The sequence below is a fragment of the Solanum stenotomum genome, chromosome 8, assembly GCF_019186545.1.
Source record: "Solanum stenotomum isolate F172 chromosome 8, ASM1918654v1, whole genome shotgun sequence".
Classification (NCBI taxonomy): Eukaryota; Viridiplantae; Streptophyta; class Magnoliopsida; order Solanales; family Solanaceae; genus Solanum; species Solanum stenotomum.
In genome coordinates this window covers 58,844,068-58,869,793 of record NC_064289.1, presented here as the reverse complement: position 1 = coordinate 58,869,793, position 25,726 = coordinate 58,844,068, and the positions used below count along the sequence as shown (strand labels likewise).

The 25,726-nt window shown below is 35.4% G+C and overlaps 4 protein-coding genes across 5 annotated transcripts in view; 3 read left to right on the top strand and 1 right to left on the bottom strand.

Annotated features, from left to right (window-relative positions):
- The window catches only part of LOC125872449 (glyoxysomal fatty acid beta-oxidation multifunctional protein MFP-a-like), a 121,213-nt gene that overhangs the window by 13,637 nt on the left and 81,850 nt on the right, over positions 1–25,726 (top strand). The gene's annotated exons all lie outside the window — the stretch shown is intronic.
- LOC125872453 (diacylglycerol kinase 7-like) lies at positions 1,251–11,976 on the top strand. The gene is made up of 12 exons (XM_049553185.1): positions 1,251–1,713; positions 3,325–3,447; positions 3,605–3,742; positions 3,821–3,906; positions 4,406–4,493; positions 4,855–4,930; positions 6,120–6,202; positions 7,345–7,415; positions 7,987–8,064; positions 9,830–9,917; positions 10,610–10,726; positions 11,612–11,976. Exons 1-12 carry the CDS (start codon positions 1,381–1,383, stop codon positions 11,774–11,776), a joined length of 1,446 nt encoding a protein of 481 aa, XP_049409142.1. The 5' UTR covers positions 1,251–1,380; the 3' UTR covers positions 11,777–11,976.
- Positions 12,518–15,209, top strand: LOC125872447 (cation/H(+) antiporter 15-like). The gene is made up of 3 exons (XM_049553176.1): positions 12,518–12,815; positions 12,903–13,904; positions 13,998–15,209. The coding sequence occupies exons 1-3, from the start codon at positions 12,558–12,560 to the stop codon at positions 15,159–15,161; spliced, it is 2,424 nt and encodes an 807-aa protein (XP_049409133.1). The 5' UTR covers positions 12,518–12,557; the 3' UTR covers positions 15,162–15,209.
- The window catches only part of LOC125872448 (isoamylase 3, chloroplastic), a 32,758-nt gene continuing 23,451 nt past the window's right edge, over positions 16,420–25,726 (bottom strand). For both annotated transcript variants that reach the window (XM_049553177.1, XM_049553178.1), the window contains 10 exons: positions 25,423–25,474; positions 24,242–24,304; positions 23,154–23,243; positions 22,999–23,071; positions 20,947–21,026; positions 20,355–20,459; positions 20,182–20,280; positions 19,299–19,360; positions 18,148–18,256; positions 16,420–16,685 (listed from right to left, as the gene is read on the bottom strand). In XM_049553177.1, the coding sequence (XP_049409134.1) occupies positions 16,572–16,685; positions 18,148–18,256; positions 19,299–19,360; positions 20,182–20,280; positions 20,355–20,459; positions 20,947–21,026; positions 22,999–23,071; positions 23,154–23,243; positions 24,242–24,304; positions 25,423–25,474 (847 nt within the window). In that variant the 3' untranslated portion in view covers positions 16,420–16,571. The remainder of the gene's footprint in view (positions 16,686–18,147; positions 18,257–19,298; positions 19,361–20,181; positions 20,281–20,354; positions 20,460–20,946; positions 21,027–22,998; positions 23,072–23,153; positions 23,244–24,241; positions 24,305–25,422; positions 25,475–25,726) is intronic.

Genomic DNA, 25,726 nt, shown 5'->3' with positions numbered 1-25,726 from the left:
AATCTTTTTATTTAATGCTAAATAAATTGAAACAGATGAAATATTAATTAGAGAAGTTCCATCTACGAATAAACTCTATTTATATGTATACATATATTGTATCAAATCTAGCTGTTGGTGGTTCAATTATTCAATGCTTTCTTTGATGCGTTGCTTGATAGCGCCATACATATAATGACAAGTTTTTTTTTTTTGTGAAAAAGCATTTTTCAAGCAACCAACCAAGTCCTAATTATTGAGAGGGACTTGGGCTTCTCAAATTAAATTTGAGTGAAAACTATATATACATTAAATTATTTATGTCGGTTCAAGGATGAAGAGTAACATGTTATAATTATGTATTGTTTTTTCACTACACTATAGTTTTATATGTAAAGTATATACCGTAATCAATATAGATTGGCGACACTATTTCATTCTTACGTCTTAATTAGATGTCTTGAATTTGAGCCTTGGACATGAAAAAAAAATCATATTGAAAGAGTCATTCTAAATGAGCCATACAATACACCATCTTTAATGTGTATTCATTAATTCTTACTAGAGATCTCAAGTTCAAGTCTCGGTGCTTTATGATGCTAGTCCAAATTTAATACCACTCCCATACCGGTACAAAAATCAGAAAATAATAACATGTAGTACTCTCTATATATTGATTATACAGAGTGTATAATATTACAATAATGTGAAGAAGTTAGTGAAAGAACTGACACACTAATAATACAATGGTGCCAGCAGTCCAACTATGACCAGATTGGTCCCTTTTTCAGTCGTACGGATGCAATTTGACTTGTTCCGCGGCCGCCTCGGTGCCATCTAGAAACACTACCTACAACTACCGTATCAATCGATTCAGTTCAATTTAGTAAAAATCAACTTGATCTAAATTATTAATTTCTTCTTTAAATTATTAATGATTTTAAAAATATATTCCTATATTTGAATAATTAAATTTAGATACAACTCCTATCTGTCACGTGACATGATAATTAGTCTCAACCTCTAATAGAAACACAAAGATCTTAATAAAAAGCTTGAGACAAATATTGAAAACACTCTTAACAATAACTTAGATGTGAATTTCACTCGTTTTAGGTGGTATACATTTACTTTGGTTTAAGAAAAAGAATCGTCGTCAGTCGAAGAGGTGGTAATTTAAGTGGGTGTTAGGGGCAAATGTGTAAGAGTAGAAACCACTTTTTGAAAGTCAACAAATTCCCTCGGCTCTATGCCATTTTCTCCTTTAGCGCTTCTTTTTGTTATACTTTTCAACTTTAATAACTTATTCTCACAAGTCACAACCCACAGCCTCATCACTGTCTTTCCTTTCGTATACTCTATTTCGATTCCAATTGCACAGTGCAATTTTTGAAGTCGGAGATGGATTCGACGGCGAGTCGGAGAACAGCGTCGGGGAGATCATCGGTGATAGAGTCTATTAAAGGTTTTACTTTCGCCGGAGTTAGGATTTCCAAAGAGGATCTACGGAAGAGAATTACTATGCCAGAGTATTTACGGCTGGCCATAAGGGAGGCTATACAGAAAAAGGATGTAGATACTGTAAGACGCCATCTCGATATGGCTTACGCCGCCGGCGCCGAGATTCCTCAGCCGGCGGAAGCGCCGATTATCGTCTTCATTAATTCTAAAAGTGGTGGAAGACATGGTCCACAACTTAAAGCTAGGCTACAGGAACTCATGGGTGAAGAACAGGTCATAATTCTTTTTTCTTCATTTATTAAAGAATTTACATACTAATTTATGCATATATGGAACTGGAGTTCTTACTAAAGCTACATAAGTGATGCAATTTTTTTTTTAAAAAATCATTTTTTTTGTTCCCAATTTTTGGGAATCGACTGTGGCACTATTTGGTTTGTACATGGGGTGTACGTGGAGTCGTGGACTATGCTTGTTATTATATACTATAATAGCTTGTGCGTATGCTATAATTTATTAGTGTTTGCTTTATTTTTTATTGCAAATATGATGTCTGCTTGAATTATCGAGACATGTTTTAAGTTTTCATGAGTAAATTGGCCATGGTTATGCTGTATGGTATGAGCTAAATTGAGCAAATTAAGAAAGAAGACACTTTTTGTAAATTTTGGTTCTCATTTTATAAAGTCAGCTAATACTAAGTGCATCCAAGTTTATATCTACAACGTTGAAAATCAGGAAATTAACTAGTGACATTTGATTGTTTCACAACTTTGTCAACAATACAAGAATTAGTTTGTTAGTAGTTTGTGTTATATTGCTTCGCAGAGCATATATTTCAATCAGTATGTTTAATTCAGTATAAGGAACAGAAAACTATAACAAGGTGACACAAGCTGTTCAGCATATGGCTGAACAAATTTAGAGTAAAAGTTGATTATGCACTTCAGTTGGTCCTATTTCAGGCCAGATGCTCTAGCTTGGTGGACCTCCTATAAACCAAAAAAAGACGAAGAAGAGAACAACATTGCAACTAGTTGAAGGGTTGGAATGTACTAAGCGTAATCATAAGACTAATCAAAAAGAGCTAATTGTAGCTAGTAAAAACTTCCTTTTAACATTTCTTTCTCCTTGAAACTTCTTTTCCTTAATGGTCTTGCTTGCTTTGTGAATTCGATACCTGAACACAGTCATTCATGGTCTAAAAGTCTTCAGGAGCAATTTTGTGGATAGTCCTGAATCCAGTCACGGTGTTTGTCTGGTTTTTACTAGGTTCGGATATTTTATTAGGTTAATACAAACTTCTAATAGCCTACCTATCAATTTTTTTTTTGATAGGTAGGCTATTAGTAGTTTGTATTAACCTACCTATCAAATTAGAAAAAGCAAACTACCAATATTCATCCAGACACATTCAACGTTGTCTTGGAGAGGTGAGCAGTCCACAACATAATGAAATGGCAAAGTGACAAATTAAGACAAATGGTAACGGGGATTGACTGTCTTCTGTATCTTCCATTTATCACTTACCAGTTAGATGACATTCAAATGAAATCTTATGTGTCACTGGAAGTTAGTGCAGTTGGGCATAGTTTATATATTGATATTCAGAACAATATGATCTTTATTTCTGAATATAGTTTGTCAAGGATTTGATTGCTTATTGGATTAAATTTTAAGCCTTGTGGTTTCTTTGATGGCACTTTTCTGTTTTGATATTTGCTTAGCAGGAGGGAAATAACTGGTTGGTATAATTTGTTTTTTTTATATGAGAACATCCAGATTGATAACCATATCGTGTAAAATTTATGTTGAATATTTAATACCATGTCAAATGGTATTGATTTTCTCTCTTTTCTGTGTCTTCACTTCAAACCGTGCCAGGTTTTTGACCTTTCAGATGTGAAGCCTCATGAGTTTGTTCAATATGGATTGAGTTGCCTGGAGAAGTTTGCTGCTCTTGGTGACAGCTGTGCAAAAGTAACTCGTGAAAGGATAAGAGTTGTGGTATGAATTTGATGTTACATGTAATTTGGACCCTTTTCAGTAGTTCAGTAGGAGATTTTCACGTGCACTTTACTGGGATTTTATAGATTTGTATTGGAAAACTATTGCAAAAAGGAAATAGGAATTGAGGATTTATTTATTCAATCTGGTTTGGCAGGCAGCTGGAGGTGATGGCACCGTTGGATGGGTTCTTGGCTGCCTTGGAGATCTTAAGAAACAGGGACGAGAGCCAGTTCCACCAACAGGAATAATCCCACTTGGCACAGGAAATGACTTATCCAGGAGTTTTGGATGGGTATGTTTCTATGTGCATCAATTTTTCAGTTCTTGTTCTGTCTAGCCTTTCTGAACTTCCCTAAAATCTACTTTTCAGGGGGGCTCATTTCCTTTTAACTGGAAGTCAGCCACAAAAAGTATTCTTGATAGAGTTGCAACAGGTCCAATTAACCGTCTGGATAGGTGATGCTATGCATAGTTCTTGATAAACATGTTTTCAAGTTTCATGATAATGATATTGCTTAACTTACAAAATGTTCAATTGAATTGCTGAAGATTGTTTTGGATTGAAGTAAATCATTATGATTTTCTTTTTGAAATCTCTACTAAAAAAAGATTGTTAATCTAAAACTTGCGACCAAATTTATTGAAGCCCTACTATTTGCCTTGTATTTTCTCTTTGATGCACAAGAATGGATTCCTTTTCTTTGTTTTATTACCTGGCAATGTTTATTTTTTATCCTTTTCCTAGTGGAAGTAAAATGTCTACATCAAAATGCCAGTAGGATGTCCAATATGCTCCTGATGAACATTTGCTTTTAGCAAACTTAATGATAGGCAGAAAATATTACCTTTAGGAAGGATACATTTCATTTCTCTTTCTTATTCAATTTCTATCTCAATAGTTTTTGGCTTGTTTATACTCCGAGCTACTTCATGAAACTATAGCTTTCATTTGCAGTTGGAATCTTCTAATATCAATGCCGGCTGGGGAAAAACTGGAAACACCTCATTCTCTGAAACCTACTGAGGATGCATCTCTTGATCAGGTCATTCTACATTTATTTTTACAAATTTGTTAACTGATATATGGACATGCCTAATTTCTTTTGCTTTCTAATTACCTTCATGTTAGATCCTCAACTGGAATAAGTAGTGTTCCACTATTTTGTGGGTGATTACTTATGTTTCCTCCATTGAGTTTATCTAGGGTCTTATTTGTTTGCTGATACTCCAATGGTTTTCTTTATTATTCCATCTTTATCTTCAATAAAATGCGCTTTCCAAATGGTCGTTTAGTCAAGGAACTGCTGTAATGAATTTCTTTTTTAAATTACGCTTTTACTTTTTCCTTAATATGACACATGATAAGCATATGTAATGTTTATTTTCGGTGATTTTGTTGTTCAGGAATTGGAAATTGATGGTGAGTTGCCCAAGAAGTTGTCCAACTATCAAGGAGTATACTACAATTACTTTAGCATAGGTATGGTGATTAATAGATCATAGAAATAATTAACTGTCAAGACTCATTTCACATTAGGGTTAACTTAGATTGTAAGAGAGCGTAAGACCTAATCAATTGTGTACTTCTATCTTGGAAAATCTTTGTAAATAGTTTACATCACTAGCATTAATGTGAACTTTTGAAATCTCAAGTCATAAAGGTAGTCCATAATGTTTCATAGCAACCTGCTTACTCATGTCTACTTTCCATCTTTATCAATTAGTAATGTTCACATTGACATTACTGCTCTTACTTGATGATGCATCTACAAATATCTACCCGGAATGATTTTGCTATTGTAGGCCCATAATGTTTCCTTTTGAAGGGTGATTTTTGTAAGCTGTATTTGATTGTATTCTCCTTCCTCTCAGTAGTTCAGTGTCTAGACCCTCTTATGAGATCTTTTCGAACTTTTATATTGCACTTACTTTACATGCAGGTGAGAAATTATTTATGTATGGATGCTGGTTTTGTTTGCTAAAGAATAAAAGCTTGCCAGAATAAATACTATGTTAGCACCTCTCTTATATTTGCAATTTGCTTAGATTTGTAAAGGTTGAGGCTTCTCTTATGGTCAACTAATGCAATTTGCTTAAATCTTGTACTAACTAAACATGACTGTAAGAGATTTCTTTTGATTTTTTAATCTATGTGTAACTTGTCTGAACTCTCTTACTTGTTTTAATCTGCAAAACTGTTTTTTCTTTTTGTTTTTTTTACTAGGTAAGATTCTAACCCTTACCTTATCAAAAAAAGGATTACAGTGACATTCTATTGATAATAAACTAGCACTAATCTTTGTTGGAGAAGATGTCACAGATAGTTTGGATCAGCAATTTGATGTAGAGTAGCATTTACATCATGTACAATAACCAGTCTGCACCGAAAAGATATACCTATGTTTAAGGCTAATTACATTTTGCCTTCGAATTCTGTATTCTTTTTGTCCATGCGATCCACCAAATTGCAGGAGTTCCTTCTTCTTTTGCCTTCATAACTGATCCCTCTAAAATCTTCATATAAGTTTATCTGTGAAGGACAAAAACATCTCTTTGTGAATCAGAATTGTTCATTCGGTTGTTACAATCATTTTCCCTCCCTCCCCCCATTTGGTCCACAAGACATAAAGTTTGTGTTCGATAACTTGTATCTATAACTTTCTATGCAGGAATGGATGCACAGGTAGCATATGGCTTCCATCATTTACGGAATGAAAAACCATACCTTGCACAAGGTCCCATTTCAAACAAGGTTGGTGCTTCTTGTTCCTTGATCATTAAATTTTTTGAAGTACTTATTAAAGGATCTCTTGATCTTTCTTTTTTCCCTTCCTATCACTCGATCAATTTGAAAAAGTGTATATGCTTGTCAAATGAAGAAATGTGGGCAAACAACACATATCATAAAGAATGCATTGAAGAGATTCTAAATTTTTTTTGTTAGAACTAACAACCTCATGTTGCCAAATGGCGCTGCTCCATTTTCTTTGGGACTTCCTTAAAAACTGATTCTATGCAAACCAAACTCTTATTTTATCTTCACGAATCCTTGTTGAATAGATAAAATTGTGGTTGCATTATTGCATATTGTTAGAGTGGGTTAGAGTCCCACATTGGTTGGGGAATGGACTAGTGGTCTGCTTATATGGACTTGGGCTATCTTCCCCTCATAAGCTAGCATTTGGGGTTGAGTAAGACCTTTGTGCAATATATTTTTATGGTATTAGAGCCACACCCATTTCTAGTTTGGGCTGTCGGTCCACACTCCACTTGGGCTTGGGTGTGAGGGGGGGGGGGTGTTAGAGTGGGTTATAGAGTCCCACATTGGTTGGGAAATGGATTGGTCTGCTTATATGGACTTGGGCAATTCTCCCTCATAAACTAGCTTTTGGGGTTGTTAGGCCCAGATGCCATATCTTTTCACATATAATCCTTCAGGATACACTTAAAACCTGTTAAAAATGAGAAGTATGTGTTTTGGATCTCTAAGACCACTGCTGGTTTCCTGTGCTTGGGTTACTTATAATAGGAAGTTCAAACTTTTCGGCTTCTCTTAAAATAAGGAGCAGGTGTATTTAAGTAGTTTCTAAAACTTCCATAACAGTCTTGTTGTATGGCCCTATTTATATTCATGCAATTATGTGTCATTAACTTATTTGAGATATCTCATTGTGTGGATAGTGATTGCTATCTGTTTTACTGCTCCTTTACTGAAAGTGTATTGCCATCCTAGGATGTATTTTAGTCACTTTCCCTTTGTGTTTGTTACTTTGAACCTACATATATAGTTTTTTTTTACATTTCATGTTTCTACCTGATATTGTAACTTTACGAAAGTGCTACTTTAATTTCTTGGGACAGAAGTTCTAGTTATTGACAGAGCATTTATTACAGTTGATTTACTCAGGATATAGTTGCACGCAAGGCTGGTTCTTTACACCATGTAGCAGTGACCCTTGTTTGAGGTTAGAATGACTCCCTCAACACCCATTGATCCCTGATGCCTTTTAATTCATCGCACTCTGGTAGTTGCCACATGCGTTATCAAAAGATGTTTCTTATGTACCTTCTTATGTTAATTATGTCAGTGTTTCATCCTCTCTTGTCCAGTATATCATATATTGCTTTCAAAAGCTAGTATGCACAGTATGTATGCCCTTGCATGCAGGACATCATATATTCTTAGGCTTGAAAATAAAAGGTGTGACTGATACTATTTGATTGTAGTATTAGATTAATTAACAAGGACGCCAAAAGTTTTCACATCTATCTCAAGGAAAGGGGACGTGCAGCACTTACTGGAGTTCTCTTAAAATTGATATTCCCCTCTGTATATTGATAACTCAGCATTAGTCTGGCAGTATTTATCATGTATGGTGATGTATAATCTGTTGAAAAAATAATGTATAATTTGTGTCCCCTCCTATTCCTTCCCACACATAAACTTGGATATTATTTTTAAAGTTGTACCCAATCATGCTTTTCATCTCTGATATTTTTTTTTAAAGATTCAGTGCTTACTTTTATTGATGGCAGGGGATTGAATAATATTTTGCGACTGTATGTTAAGAAGGTCAACTGCTCAAAGTGGGAGCAAATCTCTGTTCCTTCAAGGTTGATTTTTGTCCTGGAATATTTATTACAGTGTTGTATTTTATGTCTGTCATGTAATGCAGAATCTCTTGGATAACTAACTATTATATATGTCTCGTTGTTCTTATTATTTGACAACTATATGGGTATCAAACTGCTAAGCCACAATATTAAAATTTGGGAGAGGGTGTTGGAGATGAGGATGAGTAGGGGTGTGTCTATCACGGAGAACAAATTTGGGTTCATGCCGGGGCGTTCGACTACAGAAGTCATACATATCATTAGGAGATTGATGTATCAATATAGGGAGAAGAAGGACTTACATATGGTTTTCATTGACATAAAAAAAGCTCATGTCAAAGGTTCTATGGAGATGTTTGGAGGCTAAAGGTGTACCTATGGCGTACATTAAGACAATGAAGGACATGTACGATGGAGGCAAGACCAGAGCGAGAACAGTGAAGGGAGACTCGGAGCACTTCCTAGTCATGATGGGATTGCACCAGGGAACGACTCTTAGCCCATTTCTGTTTGCATTTCTGATGGATGAATTGACACGACATATCCAATAAGAGGTGCCATTGTGTATGCGGAGATGACATAGATTTGATTGAAGAGACACACGGCAAAGTTAACGACAGGTTGGAGGTTCGGAGACAAACCTTGGAGTCAAAGGTTCAAGTTGAGTAGGACTAAGACAGAATACTTGGAATGCAAGTTCAGTGATGTAACTTAGTGGCTGATGTGGAAGTAAGGATTGATACTCAAGTCATCTCCAAGAAAGGAAGTTTTGAATAATCCAAGAAAATTGGGAGATTGACGATGATATTGCATGTCGTATTGGAATGGGGTGGATAAAATGAAAGTTTGCATCCGGCGTCTTGTGTGATAAGTATGTGCCACCAAGCCTTAAAGGTAAGTTTTATAAAGTGGTGGTCAGACAATCTGTGTTGTATGAGATGGAGTGTTGGCTGGTTAAAAACTCGCACGTCCAAAAGATGCGAGTAGATGAAATGAGTTGAGATGAATATGTGGATATATTAAGATAGATGGGATTAGGAACTAAGTTATCTAGGATAAGGTGGGAGTGATTTCCGTAGTGGACAAGATGAGGGAGACGAAACTGAGATGGTTTGGGCATGTGAAGAGAAGATGCACATATTCTCTATTGAGGAGGTGTGAGAGGTTGGCTAGTGGGTATTAGAATAGGTAGAGGTAGGTCGAAGAAGTCAAGGGAAAGGTGATTAGACAGAACATGACATACCTGCAACTTATCGAGGACATGACCCTTGATAGGAAGATATGAAAGTCGAGGATTAGAGTTGAAGGTTAATAGGTAGTCAATCATTGTCTAGTTCCCTTCCCCGTATTGTTATTGTTACTATCTTACTAGCTTATTCGCCGATGTTAGTATTACATGATATTTCCTTTGCTTCAGTTATTGTATTATTTGTTGTTATTTTTGTCATCTTTTTTATGGTTTTCAGCTTGACTTCCTTGCTACTGTATTTTCTTCACACTTGTTTTTTTGAAATGCTTTACTTGAGCTGAGGGTCTATTTGAAACTGTTTCTCTACCTTCGCAAGGTAGGGTAAGACTACATGCACGCCACCCTCCCCAAACCCCACTTGTGGTATTACACCAAGTATGTTGTTTTGTTTTAATTATTTGTTAAATAGTCAATTATATTGTTCTGTAATATGAAATACAATGCTAATACACTGGCTTTAAATGTTTTTCTTTTTTTTTCTTGTGCATTCATTTTCCTGTTTTGTCTTTTTTGTAGTGTCCGGTCAATAGTCACTCTGAATCTCCCTAGCTATGGAGGTGGAAGGAATCCATGGGGACGTTTGAAGCCAGAGTACTTGGAGAAGGTATTCTTTTGTGTTAGCTGTGTAGGACTTCAGTGGCTTTGGTGTATAATTAATGAATACTTCCTGAATTATTCTTTTTCTTCAAAGTAAATTAGTCATTTCTGAAACCAATGATAAACTAGGGTTTTTTAGTTGGAATTTGCTGAACAGTTCAAATAGAATGTATTAGCTGTTCTGCTTAAGCTGTCAGACAAATATCTTTGTACAAAATTTCAGTTTTCAAAAATTCTGAATTTGGTCCATATTCAGAAAAACTGTTTTCAGCTTCTAGATAACTTAATGTTTTAGGTCGCACTTATTGTATTGTCTGTAATCAGAGAAAGTGATTGAGCTTCTAGTCACTTCAAGTTTTAGGTTCTGCATATTGTGTGGTTCCTCTACTAGCAACACATGATTTGAGCAAAAACCCCGAAGTCCCTAGTGGTATTTTTTCCCAAAGTTTTTGCAACTTGTAATTTTTAAACCTTACAAAGTTTAATTGATGTGTTAGTGCAGTTTAATACATATCCTCCATTTTTCAAACTTTATCAGTACCTAGTATGTGGTCGCAATTAACTTCAGGATAACGATTGGAAATTGTAGCCACTTCACATCTGATCTGAAGTTGAAAAGCCAACTCAGAACATTTTATCAACTGTTATACATCATCAAAAGTAACTACGAATTCCTTTTGTTTTCCTATGAAATTGTAGAGGGGTTTCGTGGAAGCCCATGCAGATGATGGTTGCATTGAAATCTTTGGCCTGAAACAAGGATGGCATGCCTCTATGGTTATGGTTGAGCTCATTTCTGCAAAACACATTGCCCAGGTATTTATCAAGATCTGGTAAAAAAGAATTAGTGCAGCTTAGAGGCAATACATTTAGATGTATACGTGTTAATCCCTGATGTGTCCTCTCTATTTCATTTTGATCATGGTAATCATAACCTTAAAAAAATGATCATGGAAATCATTACATGCATTGCTTCTTAGACTTTCCAACGAAAAACAAAGGGGGGAAGGGTTATCTACTATATCACAGGCAATTCCTCTTGCTGTACTAACTCCAGCTAAGTTTCTCCATCGTCTGTCTAAGGTTAGGCCCTTGCATCAGGCAAGGATATCTACAGACACCTGATAATGGTCTTTCAGGCATCTGTATGATGCTCTCGTTGTTTATTAGGGTTGATAAACCAGTTGTCCTCATTTTGGACAATAAATTGTTAATACATCCTAATGCGATCCCCTTCCAAAGAGGTAGTAGAATTGAAAGAGAGCAGCTTTGGCTTCGCTGGAGCATATCTGGTTCGATGTTATATGGACTTTGAGGAAGTACATTCACTAGAACACATCCAACACAGATACTTCCAGTTTTAATAGGTAGTATCTTGAAGGATTTATATGCAATAGTGGAACTGCATTTTCGGAGGATAAAATAGAGCTTTGTGACATAAATTTGGCTTGCATAGATATTCATTTTTATTTTTTTTTGAGGAAATCTCAAAGAAAATGGAGGAAAACCATTCACCAACATGAGGTTGTAATAGGGAATGTGGTCATGCATTATAAAGAGATACAACAAAACTATAGTTAACATGTGTGGATTTGTTCTCTCTCTTGTGCGCGTGCAGAATGTCATATGCTTATTTCTCATCTTTTTGGTGGACTTGATGGAATGAGGGTTTAATTGAACACTTCTTTTGCTGCTTTGTAGGCTTCAGCAATTAGATTTGAGTTGCGTGCAGGAGAGTGGGATGAAGCTTATATGCAGATGGACGGTGAGCCATGGAAACAACCAATTAGCAAGGAATATTCAACCTTCATTGAAATTAAGAGAGTACCATTTCAGTCTCTCATGGTTAACGGGAAAAGAAATTGATCCTTCTTCTCTTGTCATTTCCAGATCTTCTTAGAATTGTAGTTATCTATGTTCGTGTAAAGCATTTCCATCTCCCAGAATAGCTGTTGCTTGTTAACATGTACATACATTATGTGTATTATAATTTATACACATGGGCATATTATCTGATTTATGGGTAGATTATGCACAGAAATGAGTTGCATAAACATTTTAGTGTTGATTTTACCATGATATTCAAATAATTCTTTTTCCCCCAAACAACACATACTACTCATGAATTCATTTTTCATGATCCCAATGCCAAAAAAACTGAAGTTTGTCTTGGTGAGTATTGGTCACTTGGTCAAACCAATCACAGTCAGTCAACCAAATTCAGAAAAATCAACATGTACTAATACACACAAAAAACATTCATAAAGTGTGAAACTTGTTTGAAAATGGTTACGTATGGAGTCAATTTTTGAACAGTGCTTATGTAGTAAATTATGATGTATAATAACTATTTTGAGAAGTCACTTATTTTTACTAATTGCTTTCTTTTTACTCGTGTGAAATGTATGATTGGAAAATTACTAGGATATTGTGAAAAGTTATTTTTAAAAAGCCGAATAATTAATTAATATAGCGAGAAAAAAGGAAATTGATTCCATATTGACCATCAACATGATTTCTTCTTTTCTCTATTCTCTAACTAAAATCTCTTCCTTTCCTCCTCGAATGAGGAAGAAGGGGAGGAAGTATATAATTTTTGAAAGAGAGAGGAATTAAGGTGGTGGGGGCGGGGACGAGGGATGTTGAAATGGGTTCACACATGATGGAACCAGATGACTTAGCAACGTATGCTAAAATATTTAGACATGGACAAAATGATTCATCAATTTGCATGTCAATTGGCAAAATTCAATCCAAAGGTTCCATCTTATTCCATAACGCGAACCCATTAGATTACTCTGTTCCTCTCCTACTCTCTCAACTCTCCTTGGCTTCCCTCTTCATTCTTTTCACTTCTACAGTCTTCAAACCCCTGGGTCAACCATCTAATGTCATTCAAATTTTTGTAAGTATATATATCTATCTATATTATCTTCATTTTTTTTGTTGTAAATGTAATTAATTAATGGAAAAAAATGATGCATGTATGCAGGGTGGCTTACTACTAGGTCCGTCCTTTCTAGGACGAATTGATGGATTCATACAACTTTTCTATCCTTACAGAAGTCTGGTAGTTATCGATGCTGTTGCATTATTTGGTTATATGTTCTTCTTCTTCTTGATTGGAGTGCAAATAGATCCTTGGATTCTCAAGAGAGTTGAGAAGAAAGAGTTCATCATTGGTGTATCAACTGTAGCAACTGCTCTTGTGCTAAGCATTAGTACCTCTTTTATTCTCATCACTTTTCATATACATATTGATCCATTAGTAGCTGAATCACTCCCTGTAGTAGCTACCATGTCTTCTGTACTCGGATTCCCAGTCATCGCTCACTATCTCACCGAGCTTAGGATGGTCAATTCTGATTTTGGAAGGATGGCACTCTCTTGTTCACTTGTTAGTAATATGTTTGGGTTTTTAATCATAGCTATCACCAGCCTCTCAAGTCAACCATCCGTCGAGAAATTCATGTTTCTACAAAGTATTACTTCTGGTATAGGCTTTACCATGTTTGTATTTCTTGTTGTGAGACCTCTAATCATATGGAGCACGCGAAGAAATCCATCAGGAGAGCCATTGAAACAAAGTTTCATTTGTATGGTATTTATTGGGGTCTTGCTTTCTGGATTTTGCAGCAAGGCTTTAGGACTAAACTTCTTCTACGGGCCACTAGTTTACGGTCTAGCCATACCTGCTGGACCACCACTAGGCTCTGCCCTCGTCGAGAAGCTTCAATTCATTGTTTCATGGCTCTTTATGCCCATCTACTTTGTCAAAACAGGTTTGGTTACTGACATATTTTCTGTCAAACTGAAGAATTATTTGGTTCTGCAATCGATTATTCTCGTTGCTTGTTTGGGGAAATTCCTTGGAGCACTTATCTCTTCAATCTACAACCAAGTTTCCCTCCGAGATGCAATCTCAATTGGCCTCGTATCCAATGTTCAAGGTGTTCTAGAGCTAGGCATGTTTAAAATGATGAAACAAAATGAGGTAACTAATAATCAATCAATCTGTTTACCTGATTCTCTTTAACTCGATCGTTATGGCCTAGGCAGCTCATGATCATTTTCATGGAACGTACAGGCAATAGCGGATGAAGCTTTTGTTGTGTTGTGCATATCCCTGTTAATTGCAACAGCAATCGTGACACCGATACTGAAGTCCCTGTATGATCCACATAAAAGATATGCAGCACACAAGAACAAGAATATCCAGCATATGAAGCCCCACTCTGAGCTTCGGGTGCTTGCATGTATACATGATCAAGAAAATGTTCCTTCCACAATAAACTTGTTGGAAGCACTTCACCCGTCAAATCAAAGCCATATGGATATCGCGATGCTTCATTTAATAGAGATGGTTGGTCGTGCACATCCTCTTCTCATAAACCACAAACTCCCATTAATGATGAAGCACACAAACGAGGCATCAGCTTCAAAAAGAATCATCAATGCTTTTAAAGTGTTTGAGAAGAACTTCTGTGAGACAGTAACCATGCATCCTTTTACAGCTATATCTCCTTATGTAATGATGCATGATGAAGTTTGCACAATGGCGCTTGAAAGGAGGGCATCTCTCGTAATGATTCCTTTCCACAAGAGGTTAACAAGTAGTACTACTTCTTCCGTGAATCAGAAGAGGGCATCGAAGATGGGGATTAAGACTATGAATGACAAGATCCTTCAGACAACACCTTGTTCGGTTGCAATAATTGTAGACAGGTCACTTGTCAACACATCAAGGCCAATACTAGACGCGTGGTCATTGTACCGTGTTGGTGTACTTTTCTTGGGAGGACCAGATGATAGGGAAGCACTAGCTCTGGGAGAGCGTATGGCTGGAAAACAGAACATTAGCCTCACAATAGTGCGGTTAGTACTCCTTCATGAAAGTGGTAATTACAGCAATAACAACACAAGTAGTAGCGATTATGAGACAATACAGAAGATGATGGACAATGAAATGTTAAGTGAAGCAAGGAGCGATATGGCAGGAAATTATCGTGTCAAGTATGTGGAGAAGTTGATAAGAGATGGAACAGGTACAGCTGCTGTTATGCGATCCATGGAAGACGAATACGAACTAATCATTGTTGGGAGACGTCATGACTCACAATCTCCTCTATTACTTGGTCTTTCTGATTGGGTTGAAGAGTCTGAATTAGGCCCTGTAGGAGACATGTTTGCTTTAGCAGATTCACAAAGTAATTCCACAATATTAGTTGTGCAACAACACAATGGAGGATGAGGAAGAGTACTGTATGTACATAATATATCAATTTTGTATTCTTTAAGATATATAGAGTCTTGTGTTGTCTGTACAATAAAGGAACAAATCATGCCATAAATTAGTAATCTTCTTCTGTCACTGATCTCTACATTGCTTTTGTTGTTATGTTTCAATGTCACTGATCTAACATTACTGGACCCTCTATAACAATACCGATAGCCTCACCATATGATCTACGTCACTTTTTTAACATTTAGAGGCCACTCAACAAGAATTAGCTGATTTTCTCAGTTTTTTTCATGTGTTGGTCCATGATTTTTTCTGTGATATGACTTTCAGACACTTTTTTTTTCAAAACCTTTACAAGATCCTCTGTAATGACATGTGGGAACAATACCTATAGCATCATCATTATCCATGCCATTTTTTTTAGCATTTAAGGGCCACTCAACAGGAATTAGACAATTTTTAGAAAATCGTCTAATTCCTGTTGAGTGGCCCCTAAATGAAAAAAAGATGGCGTGAATTATGACGAGGCTATACGTATTGCCCCTCTAGTCATTACGGAGGGTCCTAAAAAGATTTTGAAAAAAAGTTTCCAAAAATCATATCATCAAAAAATTCATTAACTATACCTTTCATTTTCAGGTAGTTTCGAAGGAAATAACATGTTTTACCTCGTCTGTGATGCGTATTATGCCATGTTCAGCTTTATGCCTATTGAATTGCTTCTTGACATTAGTCTAGACATATACTAGTTTTTGTCATAGAATTGCTATTTGGAGCCGTTTGACTCAAAAATTCTTCGAAAATCGTCTAATTCCTGTCTGAGTTATTTACCTTTTAATTGCGCATGAATGTATCTTCTAGGCTTTTGGGAGTCCAATTAGGTTGTAGTTAACTGCTTCATTTCTCTCTCCGCTTTGTGTTATATTACTGATGGTGCATGGTTAGGCTTATCGTTATTGTTCCTTTCTTCTGACTCTTAGTTACTGCTTTCATCTCGTTTTGCATTGTGTAATTACTTTCCAAGTTCAATTGACCTATGATGCCTACAAGGTACCTGTTGTTTTGGTACTCATGCTACACTCAACATCCGTTTTCCTAATGAAATTCAACGCCAACCAATAGCGTTAATTTGTGTTCTGCAGCAGGGTCATTCGGAGATTGAGGGTGAGCTAATAACATTATAATTTGACTCATCTCCATCTGTATATAGTTTTGGCTAGTCTTTCGTATTCGAGACCAAGTTTACCCGTCTCAAACAACCTGGACCTTGAACAAACTGGTTGCTTATTGCAAAACTTCTGCTCAACATACTACATCTATAGGCTAACAGCCTGAATTCCGATTTGAACTATCCAATCCAGAAGGAGGTAATACTGTAATAACTCATGGACAACATCTAAAGCAGCATAGTCCCGGTAATTATTGCTTTGCTTCAAGAAGGATAGCAGAGTACGGCGCAACATCATAAGTTTCACTGATACCAGACACTCCCTCAGTAACAAAATCATCTGGTGATTTCAGATTAGTGTCCACCTGCAATTAAAATTATCAGTTTGTACAAAATTTGAGGAGGTGACTTTTTCAGCTTCAGTACTACTTGAGACGGTAAATAAATATCAAGACAATACCAAAACAAATAGCTATACAGAACAGACATGCAAATTAACTTCATTAAATATTGGAACTGACAACAGACTGCACAAAATAAAGTAGAATTAAAAGAAGATCATGTGAAGATAGGTGAAAATGGCTGTCATTTTGTATATTTGGAGAAATGAAACTCTATGAAGCACCGATATCACATTATAGACCGTTTATCAGTTTCCTATTTGTTCAAGGTAAAATATGCCTGAAATGCAGTAAACGCTGTTTCTTATGTTCTTTATCATGATTTTGTATTTTCTGATGAGAAATATCCTGTTTATCAAACACATTCTTAAAAGGAGATGATTATGTCAAAAATTTTAAACAGTAACACGATAATCATGGTATATTTAACAAGAAACTGAAAATTTAGGGAGAAGAAAGAATAAGATGGTTAGTCTGTTTATTTCTTTTATAAGTGATGTAGTGATGTATACTCCACACCCTTACTGCCACACTAGTTTGGGAACACTGTGAATGAGCAAACCCTTTATTTATTACGATAGCTTCTTGCTGTATTCTTCTGATAACACAATAAGGTGGTTAGTATATTTATTTATTCAGTATTGTTCGGTGAAGGCTACATGCCATATATGCCCTTTGTTTATTATTGTTACAATCACTACTTGATGTATTCTTCTGATGAGAAAACTAACATAAGAAAAACTACAATGTAATATCCAAATGGTAGCTTTGCCCCTACTTATCAAAATCTTCCTATAATTCAAAAACACTATAATACAACATCCCACATAAGCATAACCCTAGTATCCATATTAACATCATACTGGTACCACAGTCACGACTGATTAATCTTCACATGCTACGTATGCTATCTATAAATTGTTTGCGTTAACTTTTCACATTTTTTAATGATATTCTACTATAAAGTTATACAGGAAAAAGGAAATATGTGTATCCATAGTACTCGACTACTCTATTCACAAACTCAGGAAAAACTTAGATCTAATTTAGACATTCAGTAGCATGATCACGATGGATAGTTCACATTGGAAAGAGCAAGAGTTGTCTCCAATTGGGACAAAATTAATAGGGTGTTCAATGCGAAATACGATTGGAACATGAGGATATAATACAACACTTTCTGTCTTTGACCTGTAATTTCCAAATCAGTAGGAACAAATCCAAAATACAAGAAAGAATAACCAAACATATCAGAGCTGGAGCAAAATTCAGAGGCTATCTCATGTTTTGGATGTATATGCAAAGTGTATTCCTTAACTAATAAGAATAGGACAAGAAGGTGGGAGCTCCTAGGGAGGGGTAATTGGTTTTTTTTTTTTAAATAAAAATAAAATAATAATAATAAAAAATAATAAGAATAGCTTACCACTCGGTACCAACTTCTATTTCGTGGTGGTGAAGGTATTGCTGTTTTGATGGAGAAGTGGTGTGCATTAAATGCCAAGTAAATATCTCCTCCATTCCCATCATGGAGCCTACATTGTACAAAAGAGAATCCAATATGCAAATTCACTCATGCGAAAAGAAACGCTCCTAAATTTTGAACTTGTCACATTAAAATTTTGGTTGACAAATTAAAATCAAGAACACAGTTGCAACTGAAAATTAAAGGATAGAAGAAAAACAAGAAAAAACTCCGTGTAAAAGAAACAGACCATATGAAAACAGCTTTAAAAAGGATCATTCACAGGAATGCCCCTATTTTGGGTGGTCTTTAACTTCTTTCACTCAAATTTGTGGCTTTTTAATATCTTCCCTTCAACACTTAAGTAATAAAAGTGCAGACGAAAATACCCCTAATAATAAAAATTCGCTAGGCACAGGTTATGCCCTATAAGACATAAGTTCATTTTTAGAACATTATACATTAAGAACTCCATACACTAAACATACACCATATAAGTATAACCTGTGCCTTGCAAATTTATTTTGCCTTAGGCATAACTTATGCCTATGCCTTGGGGCACAAGTTCAGTAGTATGTCTTCTTAAGGCATAAAGTTCAAACACTAAACTTATGTCTAGTAAAACTTTAAGTTTTAAAATTGTACTAATGCCTTGTATGGCATCATAACTTGTGCCTTGGGATATAAGTTCAGTTTTAAAACATAATGCCTTAAGAAGTTCATACACGAACTTATGTCTTGGGGAATAAATTCAGTAGTGTGAACTTGTGCCTGATAGGGCATAACATATGCCTAATGAAATTTTTTAAAACAAATTAAGCATAAAGTTTGCCTTGAGAATTTGATAGCACTGAGCTGATGCCCTAAGGAAAACATTATCTAAAAAGGTTTTCCCAGCGAAATTAAGTCATAGTTAAGGGTACTTTGGACAAAAAAAATTCAATGAATGAGCAGTAGGGGCAAAAATTAAAGACCACCCCAAAATAGCGGCAATCCGTACAAAAACTTGCTTAAAAAGAGGACTGATTGTAGTGTGTGAGTGAATTCATGATTTAGAATCAGAGATGATAAGATGGAGATAATTGCCAGTTATTAATAGGGTTTATTCTTACATAAATGCAAGGAATCTACTCTCTTCATTGTACCAGTTGTCCTCGAGCCAGGTAATGTCGTTCTGCAAAGTAATGATTGCTAATCCATCAGAATAGTCGAATTGAGACAGCATTATGCAGAGCTAGAGAACCCTAAGCACTACGATGGAACCCCACCGCCACCAAAAAAAACAAAAAACAGAAAAGGGTTAAAAATGCCCTTAACGTAACATTAGAAATGGCTAAAAAAACTGCCCTCCTCCCATCTATTAGATCAATTCTGTCCTTCCCCCCTATTGGATAAACAATACCCATAATGTATTAGAAATGAATCAAAATACCGTTCTACCTATTGGATCAAATTTGTGCTTCTTTCCACCTATTTGGGAAAATCAGAGGCACCAAAGGATTCAAATAGCAAGAAAATCTCAAACATCTTGAAGAGAACCATCGGTAGTTGAGGGGGCTAACATTTATCAAATCTTCCAAACATATGATAATTGATAAGGGAACTGTGAATAAATGGACCAGTGGATCATAGATGAGACAACGTAAACTAACTGTATGTCATGTGAAGTAACACCATTTAAGTATGTTCCACAAAGAGGACCCCAAATAATCTGACCTTTCAACTTAGTTCAGTACCCCCAGGTTATCTTACACCAGCTCCAACCATGAAACGGACGGTCTAAATAGGCATACTACCGTTTTGATCACATACTCGGGATCGTTTCTTTGTAGGGAACTCTTTCATTAGCTTTTTCTGTTGCATTAATATTTAAAGACAAATGATACTGCCACAAATGAAACACAGAACATAACATTCAGTTTTCAAAATAAATTACCTCTTAGTAATACAATTGCAGTAAAGTTAAGCATGACACCAGGTAGACAATAACATTACCTTCTCAATGAAGTTTTCCTTTCTAAGAACATTGTGGGACAGTCGAAACTTTATCATCTTGGAAAAGAACCTGAAGTGATCATTCTTCCTTGCTTCCAACTGGATTGACAAAGTTCACTGGGTTACTTGCAGTAGCAGGAAAGAAGTACCAGCAAGAAAACATAATATCATACTTGTCCCCACTGGAAATTGTTGATGGCGGTATCATGTCCATAACTGTTATTATTTCCATAGCGGGTATGCCCATACTCATCCCCCATAAGCATCATTGGTGTTCCCTTATAAACCAAGAAAGTACAAAAATTTAGAAAGGTAAACTTAAGTAACAATAATAGGGATGGGACATCTAATGTGCATATGACACTTTTAATAAGAAAATTACTGAAGATAGGCATAATCCAGGAAAGATATAAGTAAGTAAATTAGTATCCATAGTATGTCAAAATAATCCTTTTTATGAGGGTTTCGGAAACCAATACTTCAACCAAATTAGCCAAAACAGACTAAAATCTGAAGTTTGCTATAATATGTCAAAAGTGTTACCCTAAAATTCCATGGCAGTGTTTGATTCTTGTTGAACAATGAGGGAGAAATACTGTAAGCATATAACTCAATAGTCGCAAAAGAAAATTATGAGAGAAAAAATAGAATTTGTGAACTAAGGACAAATAGAATTATGAGATCTAGTAGATAAGCTACCGACTAATTCTCAATATATGCAAGAAAAGAAACACAAATGCTGTTAACTGAACAGATGCATCACACCTGAGAAACCATCAGTGCCAAATGAAAATTTTTCATTTGCCGTGAACGCAGTGCGTTAATATTTGCATCTGAAGTTTCACCTGGAAGAAGATACAAGAAGATGATAGCCTTTCAGACTGGATTTGAAACAATACCATCACTTATAAAAGAAATACTTCAGTATGGAAACTGTTTCAGTTAGTAGGTGTGTATTGCAATTAGATAGCTTGGGGCCTGGGCTGATCTTAGATTCAGAATCTAGTACATTGTGTCCATGAACGGAGGGAAAAAATGATAAATGGATACTGATATGAGTCTGTCAATGAAGTCTGAAGACAATAACAGCAAAGTAGATCTGAAATGGAATATACTACCGAAACAAATATCATAGGCAAGCAAAGGCTCAGTGTACAAGTGGACAAAGCTAGTTTATTGAAGCCAAAAATCAATGTTTCGCAGTCATGGCATTATTATCTAGTTGGAAGGATTGAATTCATCATTTGTTCATATTATATCATTCTATAATCTATACTACTTGTTTTGAGCCTGCACTCTCTTTTCGTGGCTGGTATGTCCAGCTGGGTTATTCCCTCAAACATCTACCTCAATACAGTATTCACTTCATTCTTGGAGGACAGGCATAACCATTCGGTAAACTTACAACTAGTTGTTTTACTAGTGTGAGCAAATACATCATATTCATGCTCACACTTCTGTTTTTGCCACATCACTGCTGGCTACAACAATCCATTGTCTTTTTCCTGATTTAAATCATTAGAAGAAAGTGTTGGAATATTAATGTATATAGTGTCTCACATGGAAAAGCATTACTATGTAATATGTAATATAATTATAAATAGGGCTGTGTAGTTATGTACATACACATTTTAGTAATATTTTTCAGTACCTTTATTTCTCACATAATATCCTAGCAATAGTGAGAAACATCTAGGGCAAAGTCAGTTGCTGTGGCTTCTGTCTGGTGACTGTTCAGATCTGATTTACGTTATCCCTCTTTCGGTGAATCATGAGTGTTATGCGAAAACCAACATTACCATGACTCAGCAAGCCCTGGAGATCAAACCCCAGTCGAGTTATTAGGCAGATGAAATCTCATGCGTTGATAAAAACTAGGGTTCTGGCGAGCACGTGGTTAACGTGATGGGGCGTGTTTGGTATACCAGCCAACTTCTGACAATTTTTCTTCTGTCGTATTCGACAGATAATTCTGAGGCTATCCATTTAGATATCTTCTCATTCCGTCCACCAGAACACTATATACCGGCAACCAGCTTCAATTCCAGAGAATTCTTTGTTTTACCGGTGACATCTGTCATTTCTTCTTGCACTCAGGAGTTTGTTTTGAGTCAACGGTAGACCAGTTTAGTTTCCAGGGAAATTTATCAAGAGAATCTGATTGTATTTTCTGAAATATACCCTCTGGTCCAATTTTTATTTTTATTTTTGCTAATACTTGGCTAGTACTCTCTTCAACCAACCATGTCTCTCTAACCTGTCACCTCCCACCAACAACAGGTACCAGGTAACTCTGACCACCAAGGCTAGGATAGATGGGAAGAATCATTTAGTGTTTTTTGTCTCCGCTGAGTTTTGAACATGAGACCTCAGGGTTCTCAACCACTTCATTAACCATTAGGCCACACCCTTAGGTGCTACTATACAGACCCTTATTATTTAACACTATACAGTAGACCAGGAGTTTGAGATTATAAATAACACATAATTGGTACTGACAAAATGTTAAACAAAAGTAAGAGAAACAAAACAGGCAGGGCTTAATATCTGGAGGACATAACAAACTTTACATCCTCAGCACCTATCCTTGGAAGAAAATTATTGCTAAAAGTCTTGGACTCCGGAATAGCATATGCTTCCTTAAGTAAAGAGAGAACAAATTAATCTTTGTTGAAGTACCAAGCATGATAAAGGAAATAAATTGCCTGTTATGCAAGCAAGAATGTAAAGGGACAACAAAAGTTTTGGTTCATACTAAGGAAATCAGGAAGTATGAAAGGAAAAAATAAATAATTGGGATCAAAACCTCATCTTTACCTTCAATTCCACAATTCCAACTGAAGTTGTCATTGCATCCATCATTGCCACCTTCACCGTTCGCATCATTGTGCTGTAATTTTCACCATCCGAATCCAGATGATGTACAAGTTTCATGTTTCAAAACAATAAAGAGCAGTAAACTTAACTGATACCTTATTATTGTATGAAACAAGGTCATACAAGGTAAAGCCATCATGGGCAATCACGAAGTTGACACTGTGGAACGGCTTTCGCTTGTTCACCTATGAGAAGTAAAAAAAAAATATATGAGCTCAGTGAAACTGAGGCAGCATAAAATTAATTCAATGTTATTTGGCATAGAACACTGCTTATGTTTCAAGTTTTTAGATGAAAAATTAATTGATTTACACAGAAAATATACCTAGTAAAGATTAGAAAAGATTGAGATAAATCATAAAACATAAGAAAAGATGGAAGGAGTAAGCAAATACATGTAGACATCCGAAGAAAGGGAGGAGGAGAGGTAGTGTTGTGTGAAGTGAGTGGGATGTCAAGTGAAGAAAAAAAGTGATTTGTGAGTAAAAGAAAAGGAGAAGTCCATGAGGTAGACAGAGAGGTAAGAGTACAGTGCCTTGACTACAAAGTTTAATGAAAAGAACTTAAAACTTGATTCGAGATTATATATTTAAGTAAATAACACAAATCCAAAACTAGAACCTCTGAATACAATTGATCTTTTATTTCATAAATAGGAAGTTTTATCTACTTACTTCAAGTAAAAGATAGAATAAGTTCTTAAATAAAAATTGTTAGAATCAGCAAGATATCTTTTACTATGGAAGGAAAAGATAAATAGAAACTCGGTATTCCAAATGAACTCAGATTAAATGAGATGGTAATAAATAAAAACAAACTGTGTAATGATACATTATGTGATAGCACTCACAGTTACATGTAAAATGGCATGATCACGTTAATAAAGTGCGGACGAAAATTTAAAAGGAATTGCCACATAAATACTACTATTAACTCAATAGACAAAAAGGATCATATAGAATCTTGCCATATGCATTGACACAAATCAGATGCTTTGCTAAACCTATCTAATCAAATAGGAGTCTACTGGTGAAGCAACTTGCTACCACATAGAACGGAATGTTTCTCAAATATTATCAGTAAAGCAAAAGAAGAAATGGTACTAAAGAGGCAGAGCGAACGGAACAGTGTTGTGAATATTCTCTAGTTGTCAATGCATAATTCTGGAAGCTGTAGCTCTTACTCTGTACAGATCCGCTGAACCTGCGATACGGGTTGCAAAATTTCCTTTCATGCCAGCATCGCCCTGTTCAATCATTTTAGGATAAGATATATTGCAGGAAATTCTCAAGACAACATTATTTTAAAAAATCCTATTACAGAACCAAAAAGCTGAAACAGCTGAATGATGTATGGAAACATAACATCATTCAGGATAATTAGTCTCTTGTTTTAGCTTGTTGTTACCTTTTTGGAGGTCTCCATCATACCTTAACGTTGAGGAATACAACATTACCAGTTTCAAAAAAAAAAAAAGTACACTCTCTCTCCTGTTATTATTGAGATAATCCGATAATATCTATATTCTCACAACTTCATATAATAAACAAACAAACCTGAGAATTGAGTCATAATATATAGAAAATGTTAGTTTAACTTCAAAATTCCAAGAGTTTCATTCAATGATTATGCCAAAGTATAACTTGTAATGTCAAAGTTAGAATATGCTGAATAAAACACTTATATCTCCTTATATCTTTAAACAGTTAGGATATATTAGGAGTCACATTACACGAAAAAACAAAGCCTTAATTTTAAAGAGGAAAATGGCAAATCCAATTATCATTACACTTTAAGGATGACAACATATCAATTGGAAGATATCAATTACTAGTGACTGGAATTTCCAATTCATATTCTAATATACATCTCTGGAAATTCCACAATTATCCCAGACAATGCATATGTATGTACTTGTCAAGTGCCTGAGAATTAATGTGCAACTGTACCAAATGTAGTTTTAGCAGCTGCTTTCTATGGTAGGGGGCACAGTAGGATGGTCCAAACAGTGTGAATTGGTATAATTGTAAAATCCTGTATGGTTCTCAATAGTTGAAAATGGGAAAAAAGATACATACACCAAAGAAACTAAAGTTCCGACTTAACAATGAAAAAATGAACAGGGCCTAAATAAAAGATGATGTTTCCAGTAGAGTGAATTTTAGCTTCATAACTAGAAGTCTACTATTTTATGTTAAAATCATGAATATATGAAATTTAAACCTTCTTATATCAGTGGAAAACATTTAGTCCCTTTTCTGTTACTTTCAGATGCACTTGACTGGTTAGATAACGGAAAAGTTTGTACTGACAAACTTTAAATGTAATGACATTTCATTTCAGATTCTCTCCTATTGGTGTCACCTTTATAAATCTCCTGATGTCATCGCGGTACTTCCCATTCCACTCAGCCCACCTGCATATGTTTATCAAGATAAGGAACATGCTATGAAACTTCACGATAAAAAAGTAATTTCAATTAAAGCTTTTATAGGTACATATTGAATATTTTGAAATTTTAGGTGATTTTTGAGTTGCTAATCTGTACTATTAGATATGTTAATTGAATTAATTTCTCTTCATTAAAAGACTTTACAATAGACAAAATTATCATTTACTACTTTTCTTAAATAATTGTTATTTGAACATTATCCAAATATTTAGGATT